At 42.6% G+C, this 26,367-nt stretch overlaps 1 protein-coding gene across 1 annotated transcript in view; it reads left to right on the top strand.

Annotated features, from left to right (window-relative positions):
- The window catches only part of NEK10 (NIMA related kinase 10), a 227,496-nt gene that overhangs the window by 16,036 nt on the left and 185,093 nt on the right, over nucleotides 1-26,367 (top strand). Inside the window, 7 exon segments of the mRNA XM_030329784.1 lie at nucleotides 1,199-1,309; nucleotides 1,533-1,593; nucleotides 5,576-5,706; nucleotides 7,239-7,337; nucleotides 16,259-16,343; nucleotides 24,910-24,951; nucleotides 26,277-26,355. Of these exon segments, the coding sequence (XP_030185644.1) occupies nucleotides 1,236-1,309; nucleotides 1,533-1,593; nucleotides 5,576-5,706; nucleotides 7,239-7,337; nucleotides 16,259-16,343; nucleotides 24,910-24,951; nucleotides 26,277-26,355 (571 nt within the window). The 5' untranslated portion in view covers nucleotides 1,199-1,235.

A 26,367-nucleotide genomic window follows, 5' to 3' on the forward strand; every position in this document is an offset into this window, starting at 1 on the left:
GATTATTTAAAAACAAACTTCAATTGAGTAAATTTTAAAGATAGAGAACAAACTGAAGGTTGCTGGAGGGGAGGTGGGTGGTGAGATGGGCTAAATGGGTGATGGGCATTAAGGTGGGCACTTGTTGGGATGAGTATTGGGTGTTATATATAAGTGATGAATCACTAAATTCTACTCCTGAAACAAACAAACAAACAAACGCATTTCTCAGCTGGAAAAAAAAGATCTTATTAACTTTATTCAGTGATTCATGAATCGGACAACATCCACTCTTGCAGATCGAAAGGAGCTCTTAGGAGTTTTACAGGCAGAAGGGAGCAAGAACAAGGAAGTTACACTGGTCAAAACGTGGATTGGGTATTGCAGGGTTACTTTTCTTTAAAGGTATAGCATGAGTTTATCAGGCAGATTATTTAATTAATGCTGATGTGGTGATTCCTGATTGGCTAGTTTAAATTTTCATACCTGGGAGTGCTGAAAATATAATTAAGTTTGGTCACCTGGGGCTTAACATAAGTGACTCCATTTTGGGCCTGTTGGCTTGCTTTTGACAGGATGTTTGAGTGAGTGCAGGGGCTGTGCAGGACTGGCCCAATTCTTGCTGAGTTCTCATTGACTACAGTTGACTCACCTGGGGTGGCAGTTTGAAAGATTTAGGAATTCTGGAAATCCAGTGAAATTTTGTGTATTACCTCTGACACTGTAACACTTATTTGCAAATGGCTGGGGCTTTTTCCAGGCTCTTAGAAGGATCACCTGTGATGGAGACGAACTCCTTGAATTAGCAGCATATAGTTAAGGATACTTGTCGAGAAAGACAAGTAGGATGGCATAAAAACATTAGTTGGGCTTCAGGTATTTGCTTATAGATGTATATTTTGGAAACCCCTAATGGGGGCACTTTTCCTGACAAGCAGAAACGTGTATTTGTTGAGACAGTGGGTCAGAATATTTGAAACCGAGAATGACTCAGAAAACAGAGGCTTATGGGCTACTATACCTATAAACTATGCCCTAAATGTATCTGAAGGCCTTTGAAAGATAAATAATAAATGCTATTCATATGAACATTTTTATTGTTGTGTTAGAAATAAATGTTAGCTTTTACCTACTGAAGTATTATAAAGTGACTTTCGCCTGAGAATATTTTGGAGCACAGACTCCAACTAAAGTATTCCCCTCTGGTTTATTTTGAAAGGAATGCCATGTTAATTCTGGGGCATTGACGTTTTACAATGCCTGATCAAGACAAAAAGGCGAAGACCACAGAAAAATCAACTGAAAAAAAACAACAAGGAGTCACCACCAGGTAACCCCTTACTGAGTCTATTTGAGAAACAGAGTAGACCTTTGACAAGGGCTACTCTGGGTTATGGTGTTTACTGAAAGGTTTGCTCATTTCTAGAGGTTTAAAGGAAATGGATACATTTCAGTCTCTACAGGCAGGCCTCGGAAGGGCAACACCATCGGTGGGTGCCACTAGTTCACCTGGAATCTTTGGTTGGTTGACACTGTGTTATTCTTTCTCCTAGGGACTATTCAGATCTTAAAAGACTTCGTTGCCTTTTGAACGTTCAATCAAGCAAACAACAGGTAGTATGTTCAAAGGATGTGCATGTATTGATAAAAGAGAACTCACATGTTTCCAAAGGGATTAATTTAACATTTTTATGAACAGTGTATCTATTTTTCTTTGTTCTTTTATAGTTTTGTTTTTCTTTATCTGGCTGTTTCTCTCATACCTGGTTCAGTCCTGCCAGAATTCAGCATCTACAGCCTTTTCATTCTTCTTCTCTTTATTTTCTGTTTATTGCCATGTGTCCTAATTATCAAAGCTCTTCAGTCTAGAAACAGTATACTGTTCTATTGAATGCCTACCGTTTGACTCTTTGGAGTTTTGGGAACTTGATGTTTTCCAAAACACAAATTACTGTTTTCTTTCTTCTCCCCTCCACCCCACCTCATGCTACCCAGTTCCTAGAGCACGACTCTTGAAGTTTGCTGCAAATTTTATCTCACTGAAAATTCAGAGGGGAAAAGAGTCAATTTGGCTATTTTTCTGATAGCTTATATATATATATATATATATATATATATATATATTTAATTTTTTAAATGTATATTTATTTATTTTTGAGAGAGACAGAGCATGAGTGGGGGAGGAGCAGAGAGAGAGGGAGACACAGAATCCAAAGCAGGCTCTGGGCTCCGAGTTGTCAGCACAGAGCCTGATGTGGGCCTTGAACCCACAAACTATGAGATCGTGACCTGAGCCAAAGTCGACTTCTTTAACAAATTTTAGAATTTGCAGTCTGTTGTCTGACAAGTTCACATGGCATAGCTTTTTGTCAGCTGTTTCATATGTACAAAAATGCATGTTTGTAATCCTTGAATTATTCAGAAAGTAGATGGTTCTAAGAAAAAATGAAAATGTCCTCACTAATATGAAGGTCCTGAGGTTCTCAAAATTCATTCCTAATTCTATTTAATTTAGCAACGATATATGTTATTCTGAACACCCTCTTCTCTTTATAGTAAAATAGTATGGAGAAGAACGATATTGGAAAGAACAAATCCAGCATTTGTTTATATCTTGTTTGTGAGAGAAGGAAGTAAGGAGGTTTATGGATATACATAAAGTATGACAATTTATGATAAATTGAAGCCAAGACCAAAGAAGAAAGAAGAACAAGGGTCAGGGACAAAGTAGTTAGTGAGGCAGAAATGCCCATCGAAATAAGCAAGTGGGCCACACGTTTGGCTCTGAGATTTTTAGCAGTCAATTTGAAAAGGGTAATTTGGGATTAAGGCTCACTCACCTGAATTTCTGTTCTAACAAGACCTGGCCTGTTATTTGCAAATAGACCAAAAATGGCCAATTAATCTGTTGCAGAGGAAATTTGCTTTGCGGTTTAGGCAGAGAATTGCAAAGAACTGAGTGTCCTTTATTTGAATCTCTAATGAGCCAAGTCACTTCCCTGTTGTTTCCTTGTGTCCCAATGTTCTACTTTCGTTCTTTGTCTTGACTGCTCTGTGTATCTCTGTGTGTCTTGCTTAACCACATTAGAGTTTGCTGTTTTGTGGGACAGTACTGGGGACAGAGACACACTGAGGGGACAGAGGAGCCCCCTTCGTCATAACAAGGTTACAGTAATCCTAACCTGGTAAAACAAATCATTCAAGGAAAGGAATTGCCCCAGGGTTATTGAAGCAAAGTGAAATGACAAAGTTGGTTGGAGATTTCACGAGAGGTTTTCACAAATATTGAAGTAATCTGCCAAGAGCTGGAATTCAGATTTTTCCCCCCTACATTCAAGGCCACGGGGAGCTGAGAAATCGGTTTGCAGTAAGTAAAAAGATAGAAGAAGAAAACAATGAAGAACAAACAAATTACAGACTAGTTAATTGCCCCGAAATAGAAGAAGTTTTGATAAATACTGTGGAAAGAAAAGGTGTAAGGCACAGTGTTCGTGTTCTGAGAGATAAGGTATGGAAAAGACATTTATAGATGTGACCAGGCAAGACAGGAATCCTGAATGAAGGGTGCAGACAGTAGGTGTATGGATTTTGACAGGCGTAAGGAGGCCACTTTTGGCTCGGATCACAGGGAAGGAGATGGTTCTTGAAGAAACGGGCTGGTTTTCCATCAGTGGAATTGGTGGAAAGGTATTATTGGTGAAATGAGTAGAATAATCAGGTATCTGAAGCAAGGAAAATAACAAGCATTTAAGTAAAATGGTGACTGGATGTTTCTATTGGAAGGAGTGATACATAATACTGGAGGAAACTGGGCAGCGTCTGAAGGCCCATCTGCGATTTTGTATGAGCCCATAAGCAACAGGGAATGTTGACATTTCCAAGCAGAAGTGACACAGTCAAATTTTTAGGAAAGTTCTGTGCTTCATCCTGTAGTCTTTCTTCTTTCTGCTCATGCTAGTCAGGCTGCTCAGGTACCTCTCATTTTCTGGAGTACACACAGATGTCCTCTGTTTGCAGCCTGTAAAAGTCTGTCTGGAATACTCTGAAATACTCTTGGCATCCTGGTCCGTGGCCCACCCTGTCTCTCCCTTACTTTCTGCCACAACAAACCCTGGTTCACTCAACTTGCAGCCTCTTCTCGTGCTGGCTTACCCCCCCCACCCCACGGGACTCTGACCTTGAAGGCAGAGGTGGGTATCAGGCATGATAGGTGCTATGAGCGAGGTCCACACAGTAATGCCACCAGGGACGGAGTGAACAGCTCTGCCGGGAAGGCGCAGGCGGGTGCTCACCAGGAGGCTGAGCTGAGCCCTGAAAGGTGATCAGGAATCAGTCTGCAGCACACGCCCAGGCATGGAGTGGTCAAACACTACCGTGGTTTCTGGGACAAGTGACCGGTTTAATGCGGCCAGAATGTGGGGCACGGTTTTATATTTCCCTGGCATGTTTTGTTTATTTATTTATTTGTATCATATGGACTTGCAGATTCGTAGTTTATTCTGTGGTGGATTTATTTTTCAGTACTGCATAGCCAATCATTCCAAAACTTAGTTGTTTAAAACAACGATCGTTTACTGTGTCTTACCTATTCTGCAGGTCCTGAATTCAGAGCAGTTAGCCTGGATGGTTCTGGTTCAGGTTTCTGCCACCGGGTGCCCACTAGCCATGATTCTTTCAACATCAACTGGGGCACCGCTTCCAAGGTGGCTCATTCACATAGCTGGCAATGGGTGCTGTTTGTGGGTGGGAGGCTTCTCTCCACAGGGCTGTTTGTCCTCACAGCATGAGCTGGGGATTCCCCAGAACTACCCCCCTACATGTTGAAAAAAATTTTTAATGTTTATTTATTTTTGAGAGAGAGAGAGTGAGAGAGAGAATGAGTGGGGAAGAGGCAGAGAGACAGAGACACAGAATCCAAAGCAGGCTCCAGGCTCTGAGCTATCAGCACAGAGCCTGATGTGGGGCTCGAACCCACAAACTGCGAGATCATGACCTGAGCCGAAGTCGGACATTCAACCGACTCCGCCACCCAGGTGCCCCTAGTTGTTCTTGTTGTTGCTGCTGTTGTTTTTAAGTTAATTTATTTTCAGAGAGAGAACATACGTGCAAGCAGGGGAGGGGCAGAGAGAGAGAGGGAGAGAGAGAATCCCAAGAAGGTTCCGCTCTCTGTGTGCAGAGCCTGACTTGGGGCTCAGTCTCCTGGCTGTGAGATCATGACCTGAGCCTAAACCAAGAGTCGGACGCTCAACCGACTGAAACCCCAGGTGCCCTGAGACGAGCAAGTTTGGTTCATGGTGAGCTGCTGTTATAATCAAGGGAGACTGAAAATACATAAATAACTGTAAGATATGGCAGGTGGCGTTACAAGCAATGAAGAAAAATAAAACAGCATAAGGCAGAAGAGAAATGTTTAAGTCAAAGATGTTTAAATCTTGGAAAACCCCTCAATTTGACTTGGCTCTCATGTTAATTACTGTTTTGGGAAAAAACTCATTCCCTTTATCCAGCCTCCAGTTACCCCCTCCCCCATTTTGTTACTTTGTTTATTCTGTGCTGGATTGTTATCCTCATGGGCTCCGTGCTTCTATTTCTGTAGCTTCCAGCCATTAACTTCGATAGTGCCCAAAATAGCATGACGAAGTCTGAGCCTGCCATCAAGGTGGGTGGACACAGAACCCGAGGTCAGTGGCATGAGTCCACAGAAGCTGTTGAACTTGAAAATTTTAGGTAAGAATCCAGTATCTCCCCTGCCTTCAACAACCTATTCTAATTAGCCCAAAACTTTGTTTGTTTGTCACGGGAGCTAAAATTTACAAGTGTTTCAGAATTTACCATGGGGATTCTTAATAATTTCAGTGTTTAAACCATTCCCAGAAATAGTGTGTAAATAACAGCTTAGTGGCTTTAGGTAGAACCGACGTGGGAGTTTCAGGACACCTTGCTGAGACACCTCCGGCATTTGTTCTATGAGGAAATGGTTCCAAGTTGTTGGCCTGGCTCAGCTGATTCCAGGCTTTGTCTTCAGCGTTTGGTCTGTCCATACCTTGCCAGCAATGAGGAGGCATAAAAGAAGCCGTTGCTCTGAACAGATATGGTGGCTAAGGACTGTGGTTGTCAAAGCAACTGAGGTTTTCAGTTGAAGGGATTACACCTCACCTTTAACATTGAAACTGGCAACCCACATTCATCTGTCCTGTCACCATTTAGACCTGCCAGAAGTTGCACGTTTTTGTGGGCCACTCCCCTTCCAGGAGCTGGGTCTCTCGGCTTTACAATGTGCTGAGGTCATCTGGCACTAAGTGCTGTGTAAATAATGAATGGTATGAAATATCAACATGAATATTCTAGAATGATCATTTATTTATTTGACCTAGATTTCTTCTCCCTGTCATTTTATGGCAATGAATTTAATAGTCTACAAAAGGCATACGACAGTAAATGGTTTATATTTAGTGAGGAACACTAAATTCTTTAAAAATGCTTACATATTCAGTCTACTGGTATCCATGTACTAAGAATGCCCTCGCCTGGCTAGGGTAGGGACACGCTGTCCAATGACCAGTGAAAGACTGCAAAGGAAGAACAGTACAAATGACAACATAAGGCTATAGTACTTGCCTTTGAGGTGATGTGTTCATGTAATTCCAGATTATTGGCTTAGATCTTAAAATTGGTCTATTTTAATATGCACAAAAATAACATATATTTTGTAGCAGTGCCACCATTTTGTGCATTATCTCTTATCCTCTCCCAGTTTTAAAGTGGAATTTATAATTTAAAGTAGTATTTTAACCTCTTTAATGGGTTGTAATATCAGAAAAAAGAAGCCGAAAATGGGATATCTCCAGACTTTGTTAAACACACACACACACACACACACACACACACACACACACCATATGCAAACAATCAACAACCACAGAAACTTGTTTACAGCCTAATGCGGTGTCTAGATAATATGCACCAATCATTCTTTCTCTTTGCATACCCTTTTCCTCCTTCTGAACAAGTTTAGCTATTAAGTGTTTATAGGGAATCCTTTAGTTAAATGGTAAAATGAAATATATGCTTGATTATAATCATTATTATTTATAATTTAATCCTTTTTTAACAGTGGACATGTGCCTTTAATAATGTGTTAAATCCTGAGAATCCTTCAATATTTGCATGAATATAGATGATCTTTGCCTGCATTGCTAACTTTGAGACAGGCTAAATAATTTTTATTACAAAATGCTTTTCTGTTTCTTTAATCTCAGTATAAACTACAAGAATGAGAGAAACTTCAGTAACCATCCGCAGCATAAACTATTTCAGGAGATCTTTACAGCCTTGGTGAAAAATAGACTCATATGCAGGTAAGACTGTCGCAGAAAAGACCAACAATTTACACATGAATGGCATATCTTATATGTCTTATTTCTAGCATATGGTTTGAAGCAGTTTATGAGATTGGATACAACATACTTAAAGGATAAAACAGAACAAATATCATTTAGAAGGAGGCAAATGAATAGGCATTGCAAGTGATCTCATTAAAATCACTCTGATTAAATACTGAATTTTGCCAAATTTTGTGACAGATGAGGTAAAATGGGAAAACACCCATGTTACACTGTTTTTCTTATTTTTCTTACTATGAATTTGGATACTCAGGAGTTTATTTCCAGGGTCCTTATGAAACAGACACTGCGTAACCCCCTGGCCAACATCCTCATGGTACACTTTTTCAGTTGATACAAGGACTGATTAAATGGGCTGCCCCAGCTTTGACCTTGGGGAAAGGATGAATGTGTACCCCCCAGTACAGCCCAATGATGATGTTTCTTCTCGGGACCAAGTTAAATGTTCCCTCTATTGATCTTCATTGTCCTAACACAAGTGCAGTGTTGGAACTATGGGGAAGGGTTAGCAAGACCTCTTTCTGTCTCACAAACATCAGGCGTCTTCGGTGAGCCATTGACTAGTGCTGGATTGTAGTCAGGACTGAATTTTCTATTCATTCTGGGCTGCTTGAAGTGAGAGCTGGTTATGCTGCTGCTAGTTACGAAGGTGGCTCCCAGCATTGTTACATGGATAGGACCTTGCCTTCTACTCTTCCCTGGAGGCCCAGGCTCTCTCCTGACAAGCAGCGGCTGAAAGGATGCCTATAAAGAACCGTGAATCTTCTGCATCGCTTTGTGACTCGATTGAGATATCTGAGTTCTGCCCCAGTGAGATGGGGAAAAATTTACTCCTGTTGGAAAATAGGAGAAATATTAAGAATTTAATGTCTTGAGCAAGAGAAGACTTTGACTTGCTCCAGTGCAATAGCTGACTTTAAATAGAACAGTATCCCGGTGGGTCCTCCATGATGAATCAGCTGCAAAACATGCCTAAGTGGCAGCCTAACGATTTGATCTTTAGAAGGGGCTTATTTGGTATTAAATATTCAAGGGTTGGACAGTGGCTGCCAAATACATTTGTTTAGTTTAAAGCAATCCAGGATTGGGACTGCATCTATTATGTCTTTGTACCTGATTTAAGCAGAGGATTATAGGACTGGTTCAGATGATACAAAAAGCCTAAAATCTTTATCATGGCTATGGAATCGGGTCCCTGCTCAGTTCTTGACAGTATACCCAGATTGTTGAAAGATTAATGAACACTACAAAGGCCCTGAAATTGCCCTGGACTGTTTTCTCCCTGAACTCGAACAGAGTACAACGATGGTTAGTAGCAGAATAATTATGCCTGAAATGGTGTTAGGAAATAACGTTCTTTAATTAATTGTGAAGACGGCTCTCATGGACTCTTCAACGGATGTCTCATAGACCATTTATTGGGTCAGTACTTTGAGGAAGGAAGAATACTTCCAGAATTAAAGATGTGAGAGACGTCACTGTGTCCCTACTCTGAGGGCACTAGATGCAGAAATTGTTAGGGAAACTAATTGGGCAAGGGTTGGCATCCAACAGTTGAAAAGATCTTAACAATTCTGAAGTTAAGAGATCTCTTGTCAGGACCTTTTCAAATTCTTAGTGATTAATGAGGCATCTTAGATTGGATGGAATTACTGGCTTGCAACATGAGTAGTCCCTGGAAATCTTCAAACTAGGAAGAGATGATTATAGATCTCTTTGCCTTCATAGTACGAGAAGGAATTTAGGAATGTTGAACATCAAGGGCATCCTTTTACGTCATCCTTTGGCTGCTGATGGATTGTTACGTTCAGTTCTATTCTAAAAGCAAGGTTGGGTCAAAGATGGCTTAAGTGTAAAGGTCTTCCATTGTTCCTCACCCCATATGACCTTGCTAAGATAGTCAGAATTACCTCCCCCCCCCCCCCACCCCCCTCTAAATTTAGACTTACAGAAGAATTACATCTCAGGGACTTTTCTGGTATAGCTTCCTATCCTATTTCTTTGCCAACATCAGATTTAATGTTGTCTGGAAAGCTTGGATTCAATGCATTTGAATACATTTGTATATCTACTGTGTGCAAGGAAGAGAGGGAATAAGCATTGGGGAAGGAAGAGAGAGTGAAAATACAAAGATGAATAAAACACATGATCCCTTTCTTCTAGGGACTCAGCATCTACTCTGGTCAGCAAAACGATTATCCACTATCCCAATATAAGGGAAAATATGGTGGATATAAACTATTTATATTATTACAACTAAAGACTGGGGGAGATTGAGGGGTGTGGACTTTGGTCTTTGGTCCAATTCAGGCTGTAGACGAGATTGGACACATTCAGGATGTTATGCCATTCAGTTTTACCCTGAGGATATAGCTGATTGGAATTTTGTGTCACGTGTGGAGTGTGAGCCCTTCCACGTCTTCTGTCAGTTTATGCCCCAGTGATGCTGTTCTTATTGTTGTTCTATTTCATTCTTCCCCACTGCAGTCTTCTTCTAAACCATACTTCTAGATACTTCCTTTCTGGGTGCATTTCCCAAGATTGGCCTATGATTACTCCCTTGTTCTCAGAAGTGAAGATTGCGAGGCGGCATCTGAAATGAGATGGGAGTTGTTAATCCAGGGTGAGATAAGGTAACACAGTAAGCACTGCAGACACCTCGTGGTACATCTCAGAGGGCAAGTGAAAGTAGCATCCCTGAAGCTGAGGTTACTCCTGGTTACACATGGTCACAAATCTTGACTCATGGCAGAGTACAAAAGCAAATTTTGATCTTCCAACTTTTCATTCAGCCATAATGTCATCTATTGGAGAGTCTAGTTAGAAAATAAATCCACCCCCTTTCCATTTCACCTGCCTGTCCAGGAAAGTACAAAGGGTGCTGGGTATCCAAGACCAGGTTGTTATGAGGTTGCATAGGAAAGTAAAAGTTGTCACAACATTGGCATATCCTCTAATTAACTACTTATAAAATTGACCTCTACTCAAGGATCTCTTCTGTGTGTCTCCTCTGAGCTCCCTCTTTGTTGGTCCATTCCTTGCTGATTGCCAGATGATGTGCAGATCCTGTAATACAGTGCAAATAGAACATAGTTTTTTCTTGTGAAATGAACTTGCAAATGTGGCTAAAGATGTAGAATATCCTGATGATACTAAAAAAATAATTATAGTGCTGAACTGTTGGAATCTGGCTAATGAGGCGCCAGCATAATTAGACCACTGACAAATTGAAGAAGGGGTATTAACGAGGACAATGACAAGGTGGGACGTCAAAAAAAGTACATTTGGACCACAAAGGTTAGGAGAGGCCTTTAGGAAAAATTGATGACTCTTTCTAATATATTTGCAAAAATGAACCTCTTTATGTTGCCGGAGTCAAAAGTGAATTCAAGGATGTTGGATCATGTTATGTGATTGGTCAGAAAAAGTGTGCCCCAAAATGTCAGCAGAATCCATTTTTGCTTTGTTCTAGTTATTAGGGTCGAGTTGCGGTTATAACTTAAATTTTGTGAAATGTAAAATAAATATATCTTAGTTTATTTTTTAAGATAAGATTTTCATTGCAACTTGCTCCCTGCTATTTAATATGTTTGGTGTTATTTTAAAGTGGGTTCACTTAGCTGGTCTCTTCCTGGTATGATTATTCTACGATTGCCAGAATATTGCAACTTTTGAGAAAGTAAGATATATACCAGGTTCTGCCATTTCAGTTAAACCTGAACCACCTGATCCATTTAGCATGACTTTTTTGCTCCAAAAATGCAATCACTTTTCTAATAAGAACAAGTTGGTGTCCTTATTATTTTACATCCCGTTTTCTGAAATATCTACTGTAAATGTGGCGTATTTTGGAAATAGATTGCAAAAATCAATCACTTGGATATCTACCAGGTATGAAATTAAAATGTTCTAGCCTTCCCAGGAAAGCACTGCTTGTTCTTGGGCCACATGCAACCACTGGAACAAATTTTAACGTGGCCAAACCAATAAATGACAGCTTCCCATTAGTACATGACCTTCTGAGAACCAGGCAATGACTTCCAGATACAGTCTAGAGACCACATTTCCATGGCTAAAATCAGCCAATCCCCAAACACTTGGAGAGCTTTGCTCTGACAGACTGTGCCTTATAAGTTGTATATAATTACTCTCAATTCATCTTTTGTTTTACATAGTGATTAGTGGACTTTTTCTTCTTTGGAGATCTTGAAGCTAACATGCCTAAAACAGGACTTTTGATTTTTCTTGCTCAACTTGCCCTCCCTCAGCTTTATTCTTCCCCGCCTATTGCCTGGTCCAAACTGCCGTCATCTCTTACTTGGACAATTGCAGTAAGTTTACTTGGTTCCCTGCTTTGATCCCCGATTCCCTATACTGTTCTCAATACTGCCACCTAAAGGATCCTTTCGAAAATCTGTTGGATCGTATTAGTTCTCTGCTTGGAGCCTTTTAGTGGCTTTCCAGAATAAAAATTCCGAAGTCCCTATTCTTATTCTACAAAGACCTGCAGATCTGGCTCCTGCCATCTCTCCGACTTCAACTCCTAATACTTTGTCTTGGCTCACTTTGCTTCAGCCCGACGGACTTCCTTACTATTATTGCTTGCACAAACAATCACACTCCTGCTCAGGGACTATATACTTAACTCTTCTGCTGTTCTGACCTAGACTCACTCCTCACTTCACTTGGATGCTAATCTGCCCAGAGAACCCTTCTCTGACTTCCCTAAAATAGTATCCCCTGGACTGTCTAAACCCTTAAACTTTCTTGTCCTCCATTATACACCACCTCATGTAAAGTTTTATTTGTTTGTTTTTATTATTGCCCTTCTCCCTTTAGAAGGTCAGCTCCATGAACACAAGTGCACGGTTTTGTCCTTTGCCTTACCCTGGGCATGTAACCATGCCTGGCTACCAGTAGGTGATGAGTAAATATTTGAAACCATTCTACCTCTGAAACTTCCATCAACTGTGTAGAAGAAACACATATAGGCAGTCCCTTCTGCTCAATATCTCTCTGACTTTAGGGACTGGCATAACCCATTGGATGGACTTCCGGTTGGGCGCATATTTGGGGCTAAATTTAGTGGGTAACACAAAGGAAGAAGAAAGACCCGCTATGAATACTGGAATAAGTCGGTAAAGATGCCTTGAATATTCATTTGTAGTTAATTTCTTCACGCATACTTTTTTTTCTCTTCTAAGTCTTACCACGGCTATTTGGATGTGAATTTTACTTTTCTAACATCTCTCCCCCTCCAAAAAGAATACAGGGCTCTGTTGTATGAATGCGAGATAATGTTTATTTTGAAACAGGCTTGATTGAATTTCTCCACTCTTAAATTTTGAGTCAGAGGTGAAAGTGTTGTTGTTGTTGTTGTTGTCGTTTTGTGTATTAATGGAAGGGGCAGTTTAAATGACACCTCACCATGAAGATGCCACTTATTCTGAGTGAGAAAGAGAGCGAAGCGTGGTACGAATGAGGACTAGGGTGAACCTCTGGCTTGTGCATCCGTCCCTGGGTTCAGCTGACCTCAGACCATTTGGCTGTCCTGTGTGGTATTTACCTTCCAATACCGCAGCTTCGTGACTGCTTTTTACACGGAGCTTTCACATCACACACAGGTTTCTTCCACTGTGCAAGATGGTGAAGGCCCTGCGACCACATTTCAGTTGCTGTGTTGCCCGTGCCACTTTTCCTTCCCGTTTTGTACTGAAAGCGGAGCGTGATGCTGAAAGCGATGTGGCAGGTGGTCATGGGCAAAGGCCGTGGGAGCTGATCACGCTGTTCTGTATTAATAGTCCTGTGAAAGAAGTGGCAAAAGTTCAGTCACAAGAGGGGATAAATATTTGCCCGCTCATGAATCCGCTGCTGTGCGGCGGCTATATTGGGACATACCCTCCAGGGAAACGCTGTCTTTGCAGACAGACAGCTTTTTCAGAGCTGCCCCAGAGGACCCCCGGCTGCTGTGCTGAACATTCCTGCTCCCACAGTGTACGTGTCGGAGAGTCACTGTCTCTGCAGTCACCCCCGCCTGTGGGACCTGGAGTGGTGCTGGGGCGGGGAGGGACCCAGGAGCCAGGCCCCAGCTCTGCTCTCCTGTGCAGCCTTGGGCCAGCCTCTGGGTTCCTCCGGGCTGCAGTTGCTGGCTCGATACAATGAGAGCACCCGTCTTTATGGCCTGCCGCTATTATTCTCTGTAATTCTCTGGTTGCACTAAGTCGTGTGTTTCCTAGTCCCCCACCTCTTGGCAAACAGAGATCTATATCATTACAGAACACGCCATTCCTCTTGAATACCAGGGCTCCATCCCATGTGCTGCGTCCTTGTGGGGGGTTAGGGGCTGGGAGCCAAGGAAGGAACAACTGCTCCTTCAGAGGTCAGCGCTCAGAGAGCAGAAGCCAGAGGACTCAGACACCAGGAATTCTATTTACATTTATAACAGCAGAGGCCAGAATCACGTAGAAATATTAATAGCTTTGGGCTTTAGTCCCAAAATTGCAAAACAAAAATGCCGTTTGCTTGGAACAGAACCTTTAACTCAGACTTTTCTGGAACTCTTCATTTATTTCTACTCCTTCAATAATAATAAGTTTAAAAAGCCTATCCTGGCATATTTTTTTTTTCTTTTTTACAGGGGGGAGGAAATAGGGGAAAAAAAGCTTTTGTATTTATTTTAATATGAAAAACATTGCAAACGTCATGGCTTTTCCTCATGAAGATTGTATATAGTTAACAGGAAAAATACCAGTGCATACATATTTGTAGCTTGAATCACCTCTTGATATGTCTCATGGCTTTTCCTCTTAAATAATGAAAAGCAATCAGCATTAAACCTCATTAGGTTTTTAGCAGCTGTTGCAACTTGATCATTATTTCTTTTAGGTCTTTGGGATGTCGGATCTCTGCACTCCAGTTCAGGCTCCGTGCTATCTTTAGCTGACCCCAGCACCTGAAGGGGAACGTAGTCATGTGCCCTCTCCCTATTTATAAAGATTAGAGGTATTCTGTCTGAAATAGGAGTCTCAGAATAAGTGTCCCCATAGGTGATTGTTTTAAATTCAAAGCGCATTTCAAATTTGCAGTATTTTCCTCAACGCAGGGAAGTCGGGGATGAACGATGGCACGGCCTTGGCTAACTGTGCCTGGCTGGCGGCACCGGCATGGGTTGAGTCCTGCCTTTATTCTCAGAAACTGAGCTTTGCCTCCGTAGCAAAGGTGTCGCTGTCATGGTGCCTGGGCAAGAGGAGGGCCAGGGTTTGACGGCGGGTGTGGTGGGCAGCTCCTGCCCGGAGCCCTGGTGATGGCGGGGAGAGCAGTTCTCAGCCAGTGATGCTTTTGGGACGTCTTGTTCGGCCTCTGTCTGCAGCCAGGCCTCTGTGGGGTGGGGTGGGGGGATGGGGGGTGCTCTAACCTATCAGGAGCTCTCAGACATCCCTGGGAATATAAGAACATGGGAAAAGCATATTTGCCAACTTCCTTCTGGAAGGAATAGTGAGGGGTTTGGGGTGGAGCGGAAGGAGGTAGGGTGGGGCGTGACACCTCCAGTGGCAGTGACTGTAGATGTTCGTCCTGCCTTTGAGGAGGGTCGGTCTCATGCACTCAGGTTGGAGATGTGCGGGTTTGGGAGCAGAGCTGAATTTCTCAGGACCGTGGAGGAGATGAAGCTGTATTCTACCACCAGTGCTAAGGATTAATATGAGGCAGGCCAGGCAAAGGTTGGCTTGGGACCACAGCTTAAGCAAATGTTCCACCTGACCGAGGGGCAGATCTTTAAAGTATCCTAACCTTGCTGGATGCATAACTAACCCAGCTGTGGGGGTGGGAGAAGTTATGTGGCTTCTAGTCTGGAACAGCTTTCCTTATCTTCCTCAGTTTTTCTTGGCTAACTATGGAATAACAGACACTTTTTGTTTTAGTGTTTTGTTAACATTTGCACCAAGCGCCACTGTTGGGCTAGCTTAGAGGACCGTGTGAGACAGTGTTGCCTGAGAGGGTGCCCGTGCTTATCTTTCCCCTTCTCCTTCGTGCTCCCCACTCTCCATGGTCTCCCCTGAGATTACGTCCTTAGCCATTCACCTGTACACCAACCTTCGTCTCAGGGTCTGCTTCTGGGGAAACTGATCCAAGGAAATGCTTTTTCACGGTGTTCCCCAAACTGCCCACCAAAGTGCCCTGGAGGCTACAGAGAACCCCCAGGGTATCATGGAGTGTTTGAAATTTTCAAGGAGAAGAACGCTGTGCAATATCTGTCAGATACAGTGCCAACTACTCAAGGTGCTGTATGATTTCCGTATTAAGATTGGGCTACCTTCCTTTTGACGATGGCGTATGTTTCTGAAGCTGGGTTTTCCATGGCTGTTACGATAAAAAGCAAGTACGAGGTGAAAAGCAGGTGGAAGAGGAGAAGGTGGTGGTATCCAATCTGATCACAAGGCTTGAGAATTTGTTTACTGTTTACAGGAGCACACACCATTAGTAAGTAAATGTGCTTAAGAATGAATAAAAATATTTTTCTTAAAATGTATGCTTATAATTTTTTCAAATGGATCCTAGGTTATTAGGGCATAAGTTCTTGTTAAGTCAAATTTAATTATTGGAACTTTTAGCTATTTCTTTTGGTCAGGCGCTGCCCCTCAGTCAGCAAGGGCAGTACAAACCAAATGATGATGGCAGTTTTTATGCATTTCACACTAACATGGATTAAGTGTTCAGGTACCAAATAATAGTCCTTGTTGTAGATTATGCTCGAAATAAACTAATGCTATTCCTTTTTGTGTCCCTTATTGTCCTGCACTGTTTTGTGTTGTTCATGAACTGTCACACTGGCCTCTTCAACACGGGCAAACATGCTTTCTCTTGTTTTCTTCTTTCAGAGAGTGGGTTAATCGAGCCCCATCTATTCACTTTCTGAGAGTATTAATCTGTCTGAGACTACTAATGAGGGATCCATGTTATCAGGTTGGTTGGAAAAAATAAAGGTAGTTTTTACTTGTTATGAAGATGAAGTAAAGATCTGGGATCATGTTAGCTTTTTTTTTTTTTCTGTCTCACAACTCAATAGCTTTCAAATTTAGGAGGTATCTCAACTGCTATTTAAAAAGATATGAGAAATAATTTAATAGGGACAAACAAATCTGTATGTTTCTGCTGTATTAACTATGGTATTAAGTGGATGGGACTTCTGGTGTATGTTTAAACCATTGGCAGTTCAGGCCACACCTTTGAGTGTGTTCAAGGCTAAGCAGCTCCCTAGGTCAAAGTCAGCAGTGACAAGTGGGGGCCTTCTCAGGGAGTTCCTGAGGCAGCCCGTGGGAAAGGCACAGCCTGCAGTTTTAGCAGCTGCTCCAGAGTGCCTTTGCCCACATCTAAGTTGGAGGTGAGCACGGGACCTGCCTCTGGTCTCCGATGAGGGTTGCGAGGCCGAGAAACTTTCCCCCCTCTCACTAGTTACTTGAGTGTGCTGCTGCCTCTAGTTTAGTGTTTCTTAAATTTTAATGTGCACAGGAATCCACTGGGAATCTTGTAAACACCGATTCTGATTCAGCAGGTACACGCTGAGGCCCGAGTCTCTGCGTTTCTGTGAAGCTTCCAGAGGACGCCAATGCCACTGGTCCATGGCCCACACGTTGCACAGCAAGGACTTAGTGCTTTAGCAGTGAGGCTCTAAAAAACAAGCTTCCCTAACATTTCACCCAGACCTTCAAAATTATTTCTTCTAGTATCGGCTGGTAGACAGCTGCTTCCATAAAGCAGCAGTTCTCAAACATCTGTGTGCGTCAGAAACACATGGACGACCTACAGATCGCTAGGGGCCATCCCCACGGCTGGTCGTTCAGTAGGTTTGGGGAGGGCTGGAAAATCTCTTCTAGTAAGTTCCCAGGTGAAGCTGATGCTTCTTGTCAGGAGACCACAGTTTGAGAACCACTGTTCCAAAGCCTCAAGATCGCTTATTTAGTCATTATTGTTACTGCTTGCCAGTGTTAAATAGTTAGAACGTTCCTATTCTAAATACGTGCTTCGGTGTTTTCACAGATTTTTTTCCCCCCTGAGAAGCATCTCCTTTTACACCCTGTCCTGATGAGCTACTAGGAAGCTCAGGCCACTCCAAAGATCTTTTACGTTGGATTTGGTTTTACTGATGAATTGTTTGCGTCGGAATGCGTTTCTCTTCATTACCCCAATAACCATCTTTTCCAACCTTGGCACTTAAAAAAAGCGTTTCGGTACTAGCCAGCTACAGAGCCCGCTCTGATTTGAGTCTTCCAGGATTCATGGTGGTGCCACCTGTTTCCTTTAGACGAATCACCACTTCTTCGTTCTGTATTCTAAGCTGGCCTTGTGCTATTATAGTTTAGTGAGCCCTTTGACTGTGTGACTCGGGGCATTCTCCAAATGGCTTTCTGTCCTGGTTGCTCAGAGTTTTTTTGGGAAGACAGCATCCTTTTTTTTTTCCCATGACCAGCTGTACAGAACTATGCATTCCATGTATTTCTGAAGGGCCGTTTGCAATTCTGTGTGCAGCGTATGTCATAATGGTGGACCACGTGTTCCATTTTGCCCGGGTCAGTCCCAGTATGTGTTCCTTGTTCCCACTTAATTATAACATCTCCTTTCACTCTCATGAAGGTAGGTTTTTAGCAGGGGCTCTAATTTTCTGACTTATGGAAGTTAGCAAAGTATTTGCCTCAGAGATTTTCTGTTTGTTTAGAAAATTGATGACCGTTGTGTCCTACTCTGCTGATCTCCATCAAAGTATTGCCTTTCTTAGTCTAGTTCTTGATGGATCGGGACACGGTTGATTGCCCTGCTCTCTCCAGGAAAGAATTCAGTGACCTCATTGTTTATGGGATTTTGTGACTAAACACATATTAAAATGAAGTCCTTCCCCGATTTCTAGTCTTTCCATAGAAGGGTATTGTCTCTGAATATCTCCTCCTGGCACTCTTTCCACAAAGAAGAGCGTGTGCTCAGGCGGTTGTTGAACATCTTGAGTTGCCAAGAATTGTTGGCCGAAGTCACAAAGCTTTGCTGGGGTTTACTGTAATTTATGCCAGTTAATCTCAGCGAGCCTTCATCCTTGCTAGGCATTCCTTTCCTCGCTTGTTGAGTCTGTGCCGCAGGATCCACAGTGGCTGTTCCAAACCCTGTCCGCTTCTCATACTCCGATCCCCTCCTGACCCTGTCATCCTCACCAAATTACAGCATTGTCTGCTTTCTGGGAAAACCAAAGCCATTCCAGTGGGAACTCTCTTATTATCTCTTCTTTGTTGCTTGAAATATTAGGGTTACCTTGAAGCTTTATGTTCTTCTTGTCTCAGAAGAAATATCCCTCCTCCTTGCCAAGGCTTACCCATCTATCTATTCTCTTCATTTCTATGTCCGTGTCTCCCTTTCTATTTTCTATTATTGTAAAAATGTCCTCTCCTGGACCCAGATGTCCCTTCGAATCTTCACCTTCCCTTCATTACTACATTTCTTGAGAGGCCAGGCTATATCTCTTGAACCCGCTTCCTCTCTGTCAGAACTGATGGGCTGTATTGCTTTCACACTGAATTCTTGTGAACAGGGTTCTCCCTGGAAGCCATGTTTCAGTCAGCATCCCTTGATCCAGAGGTTGCAAACTGGTAGCTCAGAGATTGGATCTTGCCTGCCAGAGACTTCAGTATATGCTTAACGGAGACTCCAGCAAAAAAAAACTGGAAGGAATGAAAGAGAAGCCATTTTGAAAATATGGAGTGCTTAGGGTTGTTTGCAATTAAAGGGAGACACGTGGTCTGAGGTTTCAAGTATGGTAGGAACCCCAAGCAGGATACAGAGAAATGGCCACCTGGACTTTACTGTGAAGCCGTAGTACATTGCTTATCGAGGATGAAGTGAAAATCTTAAAAGCTCCTAAGTACAATTATCTTAGCAACCACAGTAAAAAGATGGGCAGGCTGAGTGACCTTATCCCAGCACCTGCATTTCTCAACTCTCTTAGCAGCCCACAGGCTTCACTGCATTTTCTGTTTGTCTCCACGCTCCCAGGAGGCCATAGCTCTTCCTTAGCACTTTGTCTTTTTCTGTATTACTGCTCTTTTTCTTGACCCTGCCTTCCTAAATGTTAACCTTCCCAAAGTTCTTTATTTTTTCAAGTTTATTTATTTTGAGAGAGAGAAAGAGAGAGAGAGTGAGCAGGGGAGGGGCAGAAAGGGAGGGATAGAGATAATCCCAGGTAGGCTCTGTACTATCAGCAAAGAGCCCAACAACTCGGGGCTTGATCCCACGAACTGCGAGATGGTGACCTGAGCCAAAACCAAGAGCCGGAGGCTTAACCGACTGAGCAACCCAGGCGCCCCATCCAAAGTTCTTTTCTTTCATCATCTTCTCCCCTATCTCCCATGCTCTTGGCTTCAACTATCGTTGTTGGCATTGTTGTTTTTTTGCTCACAAGTACATACCTCCAGTCTCCAACTTTTCTCTTCATGAAAGTCACAAATTTCCAGGAGTATTTTGGACGGCCATCTGGATGACACAATAGTGTAATGGTTCTCAAAGTGTGATTTGGGGACGGCTTATGGATCTCTGAAACCCTTTCAGGGATTCTACCAGGCCAAAAATATCTTAAAAATAATGCCACGGTGTTGTTTGACTTTGCACACTCACTGTCTTACATATATGCAGTGGCGTTCTCCAGAGGCTGTGGGATGCATGAAAATGTCACAGCTCTGATGGCTGATGGAACGTGTGCTTGTCTACTCCTCCTGTGTTTTAAAATGTTCGCACTTTTAACTTGTAATATGATAAGTAGATATACCCCACATAAACAGAACTCTTTGAGGTTCTCAGTAATTTCTAAGAGTGTGAAGGAACACAGAGACCAAAGAGTTTGAGAAGCACTGTGGTGGTGCATTCCACTCAGTAGCTTTAAAATGGAGCTCTTTGATCCTTCCTCTCACCTTGAACCTTCAGAAGCAACTCTTAATCTTTTTAATGGCACTACCTTGCTTCCAGACTCCAAGGTAGGAAACTTTAAAACATCTCTTGTATTTTCTTCTTACTTATCCCCTACAAATAGAACCTACCAAGGTTTTCAAGAGTACTGCTATTACATCTGGAAAGATAAGATGCCAGCACATAGAGGGGCCTAAAATCAAGACCCAGAAATGAGCAGTGTGGAACCACTGTTGAGTTTAAGCAGAGGAGTAAAGTGATCACATTTGTGATTCACTGTTAAGGGCTCACTGCAGTGTGCTCGACATTGATTTGGTTGCTGATTAGGTGTAGGATGAGAGCATCCAACGTCACTGACATTTTCGGCCATTGCAAAAATAGTGGTGCATAACGACATCTATTTTGGTGTTGCACTGTGCTCCCTTTTTATTTTTTTTTTTATTTATTTTTTTTTAAATTTTTTTTTTCAACGTTTATTTATTTTTGGGACAGAGAGAGACAGAGCATGAACGGGGGAGGGGCAGAGAGAGAGGGAGACACAGAATCGGAAACAGGCTCGAGGCTCTGAGCCATCAGCCCAGAGCCCGACGCGGGGCTCGAACTCACGGACTGCGAGATCGTGACCTGGCTGAAGTCGGACGCTTAACCGACTGCGCCACCCAGGCGCCCCTGTGCTCCCTTTTTAAAGAACATACTCTTTATCTGTATTATATTATTGTATCACTTTTTTAAAAAAAGGAAAACCTCGGAATAGAACAAGGACATTTGTTCACATACTGCACATTGGACTGAAGGTCAGATTGACTTGGGGACTTTCTCCAGGTCATTGGGTTCAGAAGTACAGAAGCCAGTCTTGTGACTCTGTGGCTTGTGAGCAGGGAGAAAATGCTGAGATCTGACAGGGCACTCGGGAGGTGTTGCTGTCATCCAAGTGTGCGGTCATATTTGCTTCTCAGGTTAGTAGTCAGAACCGTTAAGCCCAGGTATGCGCATGCGTAACTTGTGGTTTTGGTTTGCTGCAGCTGACACTCTCAGGTTAGAGCAATCCCATTGGTATGACCAAACGAAATATAGGGAGGACCCTGATTCTGTGAGCAATCTCCTAGCCTTGCTCCAGTCTCCATAGGAGCATGGGGGGCCGAAGCGGGGAGTGTTTATTTTGTAAATGAAGGGCAAATTCTTGAGTATGTAACAACAACATTCTCAGAGAGTGACAGACCCTCTCTCTCTTTCCTATACGTCATAACAGTGCTTCTCCAATGGTGATCCCCGGGAGTTAATACATATTCAGTGAAAAGAAGTGTGCTTCAATTAATGATGTGTGGGAAAAACTGCACTCAGTTCTCCCATTGGAGGCTTATAATGCATGGCGGGGTGTTCAAAGCTCTGAGGGGCCCTATGATAAAACCAATTGTCAAACTCTGTTTAAAGTATTATTTTACAAGCTGATTTGAATTTGGCCATGAAATTATTACTTTTTAAATAGAATGTCTAATGCTACCCACTGCACAGAATAAAAGGGTTATTCCCAGAACAGAGTTTGGGACTTAGTCCCAAATTGTTAATACTAATTATTGGATTGATATGTTACTTGTCAAGGTAAAAACTTAAAAACGACCATGACCATGACCAATCATTTAAACATTATTCTCGGGGCACCTGGGTGGCGCAGTCGGTTAAGCGTCCGACTTCAGCCAGGTCACGATATCGCGGTCCGTGAGTTCGAGCCCCGCGTCGGGCTCTGGGCTGATGGCTCAGAGCCTGGAGCCTGCTTCCGATTCTGTGTCTCCCTCTCTCTCTGCCCCTCCCCCGTTCATGCTCTGTCTCTCTCTGTCTTAAAAATAAATAAACGTTGAAAAAAAAAATTAAAAAAAACAAAACAAAACAAAACATTATTCTCTCCCGTGGTGTCTTTTCACTTCCAAGCCTTCAAGTCAACAACTCCCAGATTTCAATCTTTTGCTCTCACGTCATTTTCCATGGTCTTTTGTACTTTTCTCAAGTGAATATCCCATCAGTAGCTCAGTATGTCTCAAATCGAGTCTTCTCTAACCTACACTAGACTCTTCCTGTCTCCTTCCTTATGTCTGTTAGTATCTGCCACCCCTTAGTCCCCAGGCTCAAATAGGTGACGTCTTCTACTTTGTTCCCTTTCTTCTAGCATGTCTTCATGTTTACTTGATCACACGACTTCACAGACTATCTCTGCCTCTCCATTCTCCTTCCCACTGTCACCGCCAACCAACTGGGCTTCTAGGTGGCATTCTTTCCCTTTCTGGTTTATTCAAAAACCAGAAGGAAGTCCCCACAGCTGATTTCTTTCTTTCTTTCTTTCTTTCTTTCTTTCTTTCTTTCTTTCTTTCTTTCTTTCTTTCTTTCTTTTTTCGTCAGAGAGCATGAGCTGGGGAGGGGCACAGAGAGAAGGGGACAGAGGATCTGTAGCGGGCTCTGTGCTGACAGGCTGACAGCAGCAGGTCCGATGCGGGGCTCAAACTCATGAATCATGAGATCATGACTTGAGCCGAAGTTGGACGCTCAACCAACTGAGCCACCCAGGTGCCCCCTCACAGCTGATTCTAATCATCCCTCGTTCACACATTTTCATCAGATGTCATGGCCCTCATGACAGAGGTCACATTCAGGCTCACATCTAAGCCCTCCCACAGTTTGGTCCCACCTGGCTTTCCGGACATTATTCCCAGTAATGCCCTTCATGGAATCACGGAAGTGCTTCTCCTGATGTTCTTTCTGCACAACTTCCGTGCACTTTGGACCTACTCTCCAAATCTCCCTGGTTTTCCCCAATTTCTTCTCAGCAACTCTATCCATCTTTCTATGCCCTTTCGGGGGCTGCCATCCTTATGACATTTCCTTAGTCTCTCAGCAGGATGTTATGTGTTCCTCCTGGAGCATCATAGCACTTCATGTATAAGTGTTTTATAACGCTTACCAAATTCTGTCTTGAGTGCCAGTTACTTGTATATCTAGCGTATGCTTGCCTAAAGCTCAGTGCAGTAGGCCTCGGTCATCTTCACTGCATATTTGTGTCCCCTTCAGAGCCTAACACAGGGCTTTTATGTAATAAGAATGAAAAAAAAATTTTTGAACAAACATAAGGAGTTTTATGTGTTATTTTTACATGTATAAAATATTCTGCCATAAGTAGGAATAATGTGTACAATATTCTTCTGTTTTTTAATTGTAGCTCTTCTACAGTAAAAACAATGATGAAAATTCAAATTAGTAGGCAGTCACAGAACTACTTTTTTTTTTTTTTTTTTTAGAGAAAGAGAAAGAGAGGGCACATGAGTGGGGGAGGGACAGAAGGGAGAAGGAGAGGGAGAATCTTAAGCAGGCTCGACGTTCAGTGTGGAGCCCGGTGTGGGGCTCGAATCCACAACGCTGGGATTATGACCTGAGCCAAAATCAAGAGGTGGATGCTCAACCAGCTGAGCCACCCAGGCACCCCACAAAACTATTTTAAATTGAGTTATAAGTGTGGCTTCATAGTTAATTGAAACATGGGTATGTTTAGTGTTTCCAAATTCACTTCACATCGAATAAGGAAACCTTGACAAGGAGGCCTGAAGAATCTCAGCCTTTTGTTCAGCCTGCCCACTCAGTTGGCTTCATGGTGGAACTAGATTGTTCTTCCCCACACTTGAGCACTCATCACCATGCACGTCCAACAGAACTGGAATGATGGCTAATATTTGTCTTTCAAACGACTTCCTTGTAGGCATGTTAAGGAAAGAGATGCCAGTATAAATAAACAGGTTAGGGCCACTTGAAACACATTTGCCTGAAGATGAATGTCAATATGGATGATAGGAGAGCATTTGCTGTTAGTAGAGTTCCAAGCTGGCCCTCTCACACCTGCAGCCTCACAGCCCGGTCCCCCAATTACCACTTTTAGAATAGTTTCGTGAAATGCCTTCTTACTGGGAATTGGATTTAAAGACCTGCATCAGGAGACGCTTACGATGATTATGCTTACCTTTGTTTAGAGTCAGGGTTTAATAAGACCATTATCCTCTCCATTTTAAGGAGGAGTCCCATAGAGCAATGCTTGCCAACTTTTACTGTTTGTGGATTACCTGGGAATCTGTGGAGATTCAGAGTGTAATTCGGCAGGAGATTCTACACTCCTTACTAGCTGCTCTGTAAGGCTGATGCTGCTGTCTGTGGACCACACTAGGCAGAGGCCCACAGGAAGGTCCTGGGAACTTGGTGATGCTGGATTCCATTCCTATCCAGGCTGGTCACTTAGGCAAAGTGGCTTACCTTTCTGGGTCTTAGTTGTCCTAATCTGCAATATGAGGAGGGTGAAGGGAACGATATCTAACAGCCCTTTCCAGCTGTAATATTTTATGATGACATGAGAGGAAATAGAAAGAATGAGGAGTCAGGCTGAAGGTCTTATTAAGAGTTTGTCTTAAATGTGGTACAAATAACAAACATTGAATTTATGTTAGAATGTGGACCTTCAAAAAATAATTATGTCTCATGATTTAATCAAGAAATTGCATGTAAAATAACCTTGCCCTCCACCCTCATCTTTTGTGTATGTTCTGTTGTTTTGTTTTATTAGGAGATACTCCATAGCTTGGGCGGGATTGAAAACCTAGCGCAGGTAAGATTCCTTTGTGGTGGCTCGTCTGGCCTTTCCATTCCACGCCATGGCTCGGGGCGAGGATTACGTAGGTGTGTGACAGCAGATGGCTTTCCTACCTTAGGCTGCCGGCCCAGGGGAGGAGCAGGCAGGGTGGATAAGTGTGCGTATGGCAGGATACTCACAGAGCAGGAAGGGACCCATGACATTTTGTTCCAGGTGATTTTACCCAGCCTGCCGAAACAAGAAAGTTCTATAAAAGGTCACATGTCTTTAATTAGTAATGAAAAGAAATAGGTGTTGGCTGGCAGGACCAAATCCTCAGCATTGCACATACCAGATGAGGGGAGAAAATATTGGTTATGAAGATGCTTATCATTTTTCCACAAAAAAAGAATTCTCGTGCTCACTGAAGTATTTCCAAATACATGACAATGTGAGGAATGGTTTTACTTCACTTAGTTTTCTGCTTTTGTAGCTACTGAGGGAAGGCGAACAGGTAACTGTATATGTTGAGCCAGTTAAATGTTTGGGTTTATTAGTATGATAAAACAAAATTTTCTAGGCAGGGCATTGGGTTGGAACAGCCCATTCTCCTAAAACCTATGGCATGTACAGAAAGAATGATTTTCATAATAAACCAATGGCCCTGCAAACTCATTCCATATTAATGGAAGATTAAATTTAATGGCAGTTTAATGCTAAACCTATCTTATTTTATTATATTTTCATTCCTGGGAAATTGCTACATCATGTCTAGTTTTTATTTTTAAGATTTGTCTTTTAATTGGCTGGGGGCTTACCTCATTTAATGGCATAGTCTTTCATAAAATCATATTCTAAAGGATCCTCTTATCCACCTTCATTTCCCTTGTAATATTAGAAATCTATGTGTGTTACTCTGAGCCTATTTCTTATATAATCAATTATCTACAGTGAGGGATTATCAGACTACCCCCTACCCATTTTATTCTGATTATTGGTATGGGTATGACGGTTGTGTGGTGTGTGTGTGTGTGTGTGTGTGTGTGTGTATACATATACATATATACATATACATGCATATGTGTGGTATTTGGAGGCAAATTACACCACGAACTTATTTAGTTACGAGTCATTTGAGGACTTTGAGAGTTTACATAATCTTTCCATGGTCCCTCCCTGAAATTCAGGGCATGCAAGAGAAGGTGAAGAATCTAGAAACTCAAGCTACCTTTTGCCCTTAAGTGAACCTGGCCCAGGGACCCGAGTATTATTTGGTGTATCTGTTGTGCCACCTACAGCTCATTTTCAGAAGTACACATCTTGTCCTTCATCTGCTCTTGTTGGTTTGGTCCCTCCTGCAGTACATGGAGATCGTGGCCAATGAGTACCTCGGCTATGGGGAAGACCAGCACAGTGTGGACAAGCTGGTCAACATGACATGTAAGTGTTGTC

Source organism: Lynx canadensis, chromosome C2 (assembly GCF_007474595.2).
Source record: "Lynx canadensis isolate LIC74 chromosome C2, mLynCan4.pri.v2, whole genome shotgun sequence".
Lineage (NCBI taxonomy): Eukaryota > Metazoa > Chordata > Mammalia > Carnivora > Felidae > Lynx > Lynx canadensis.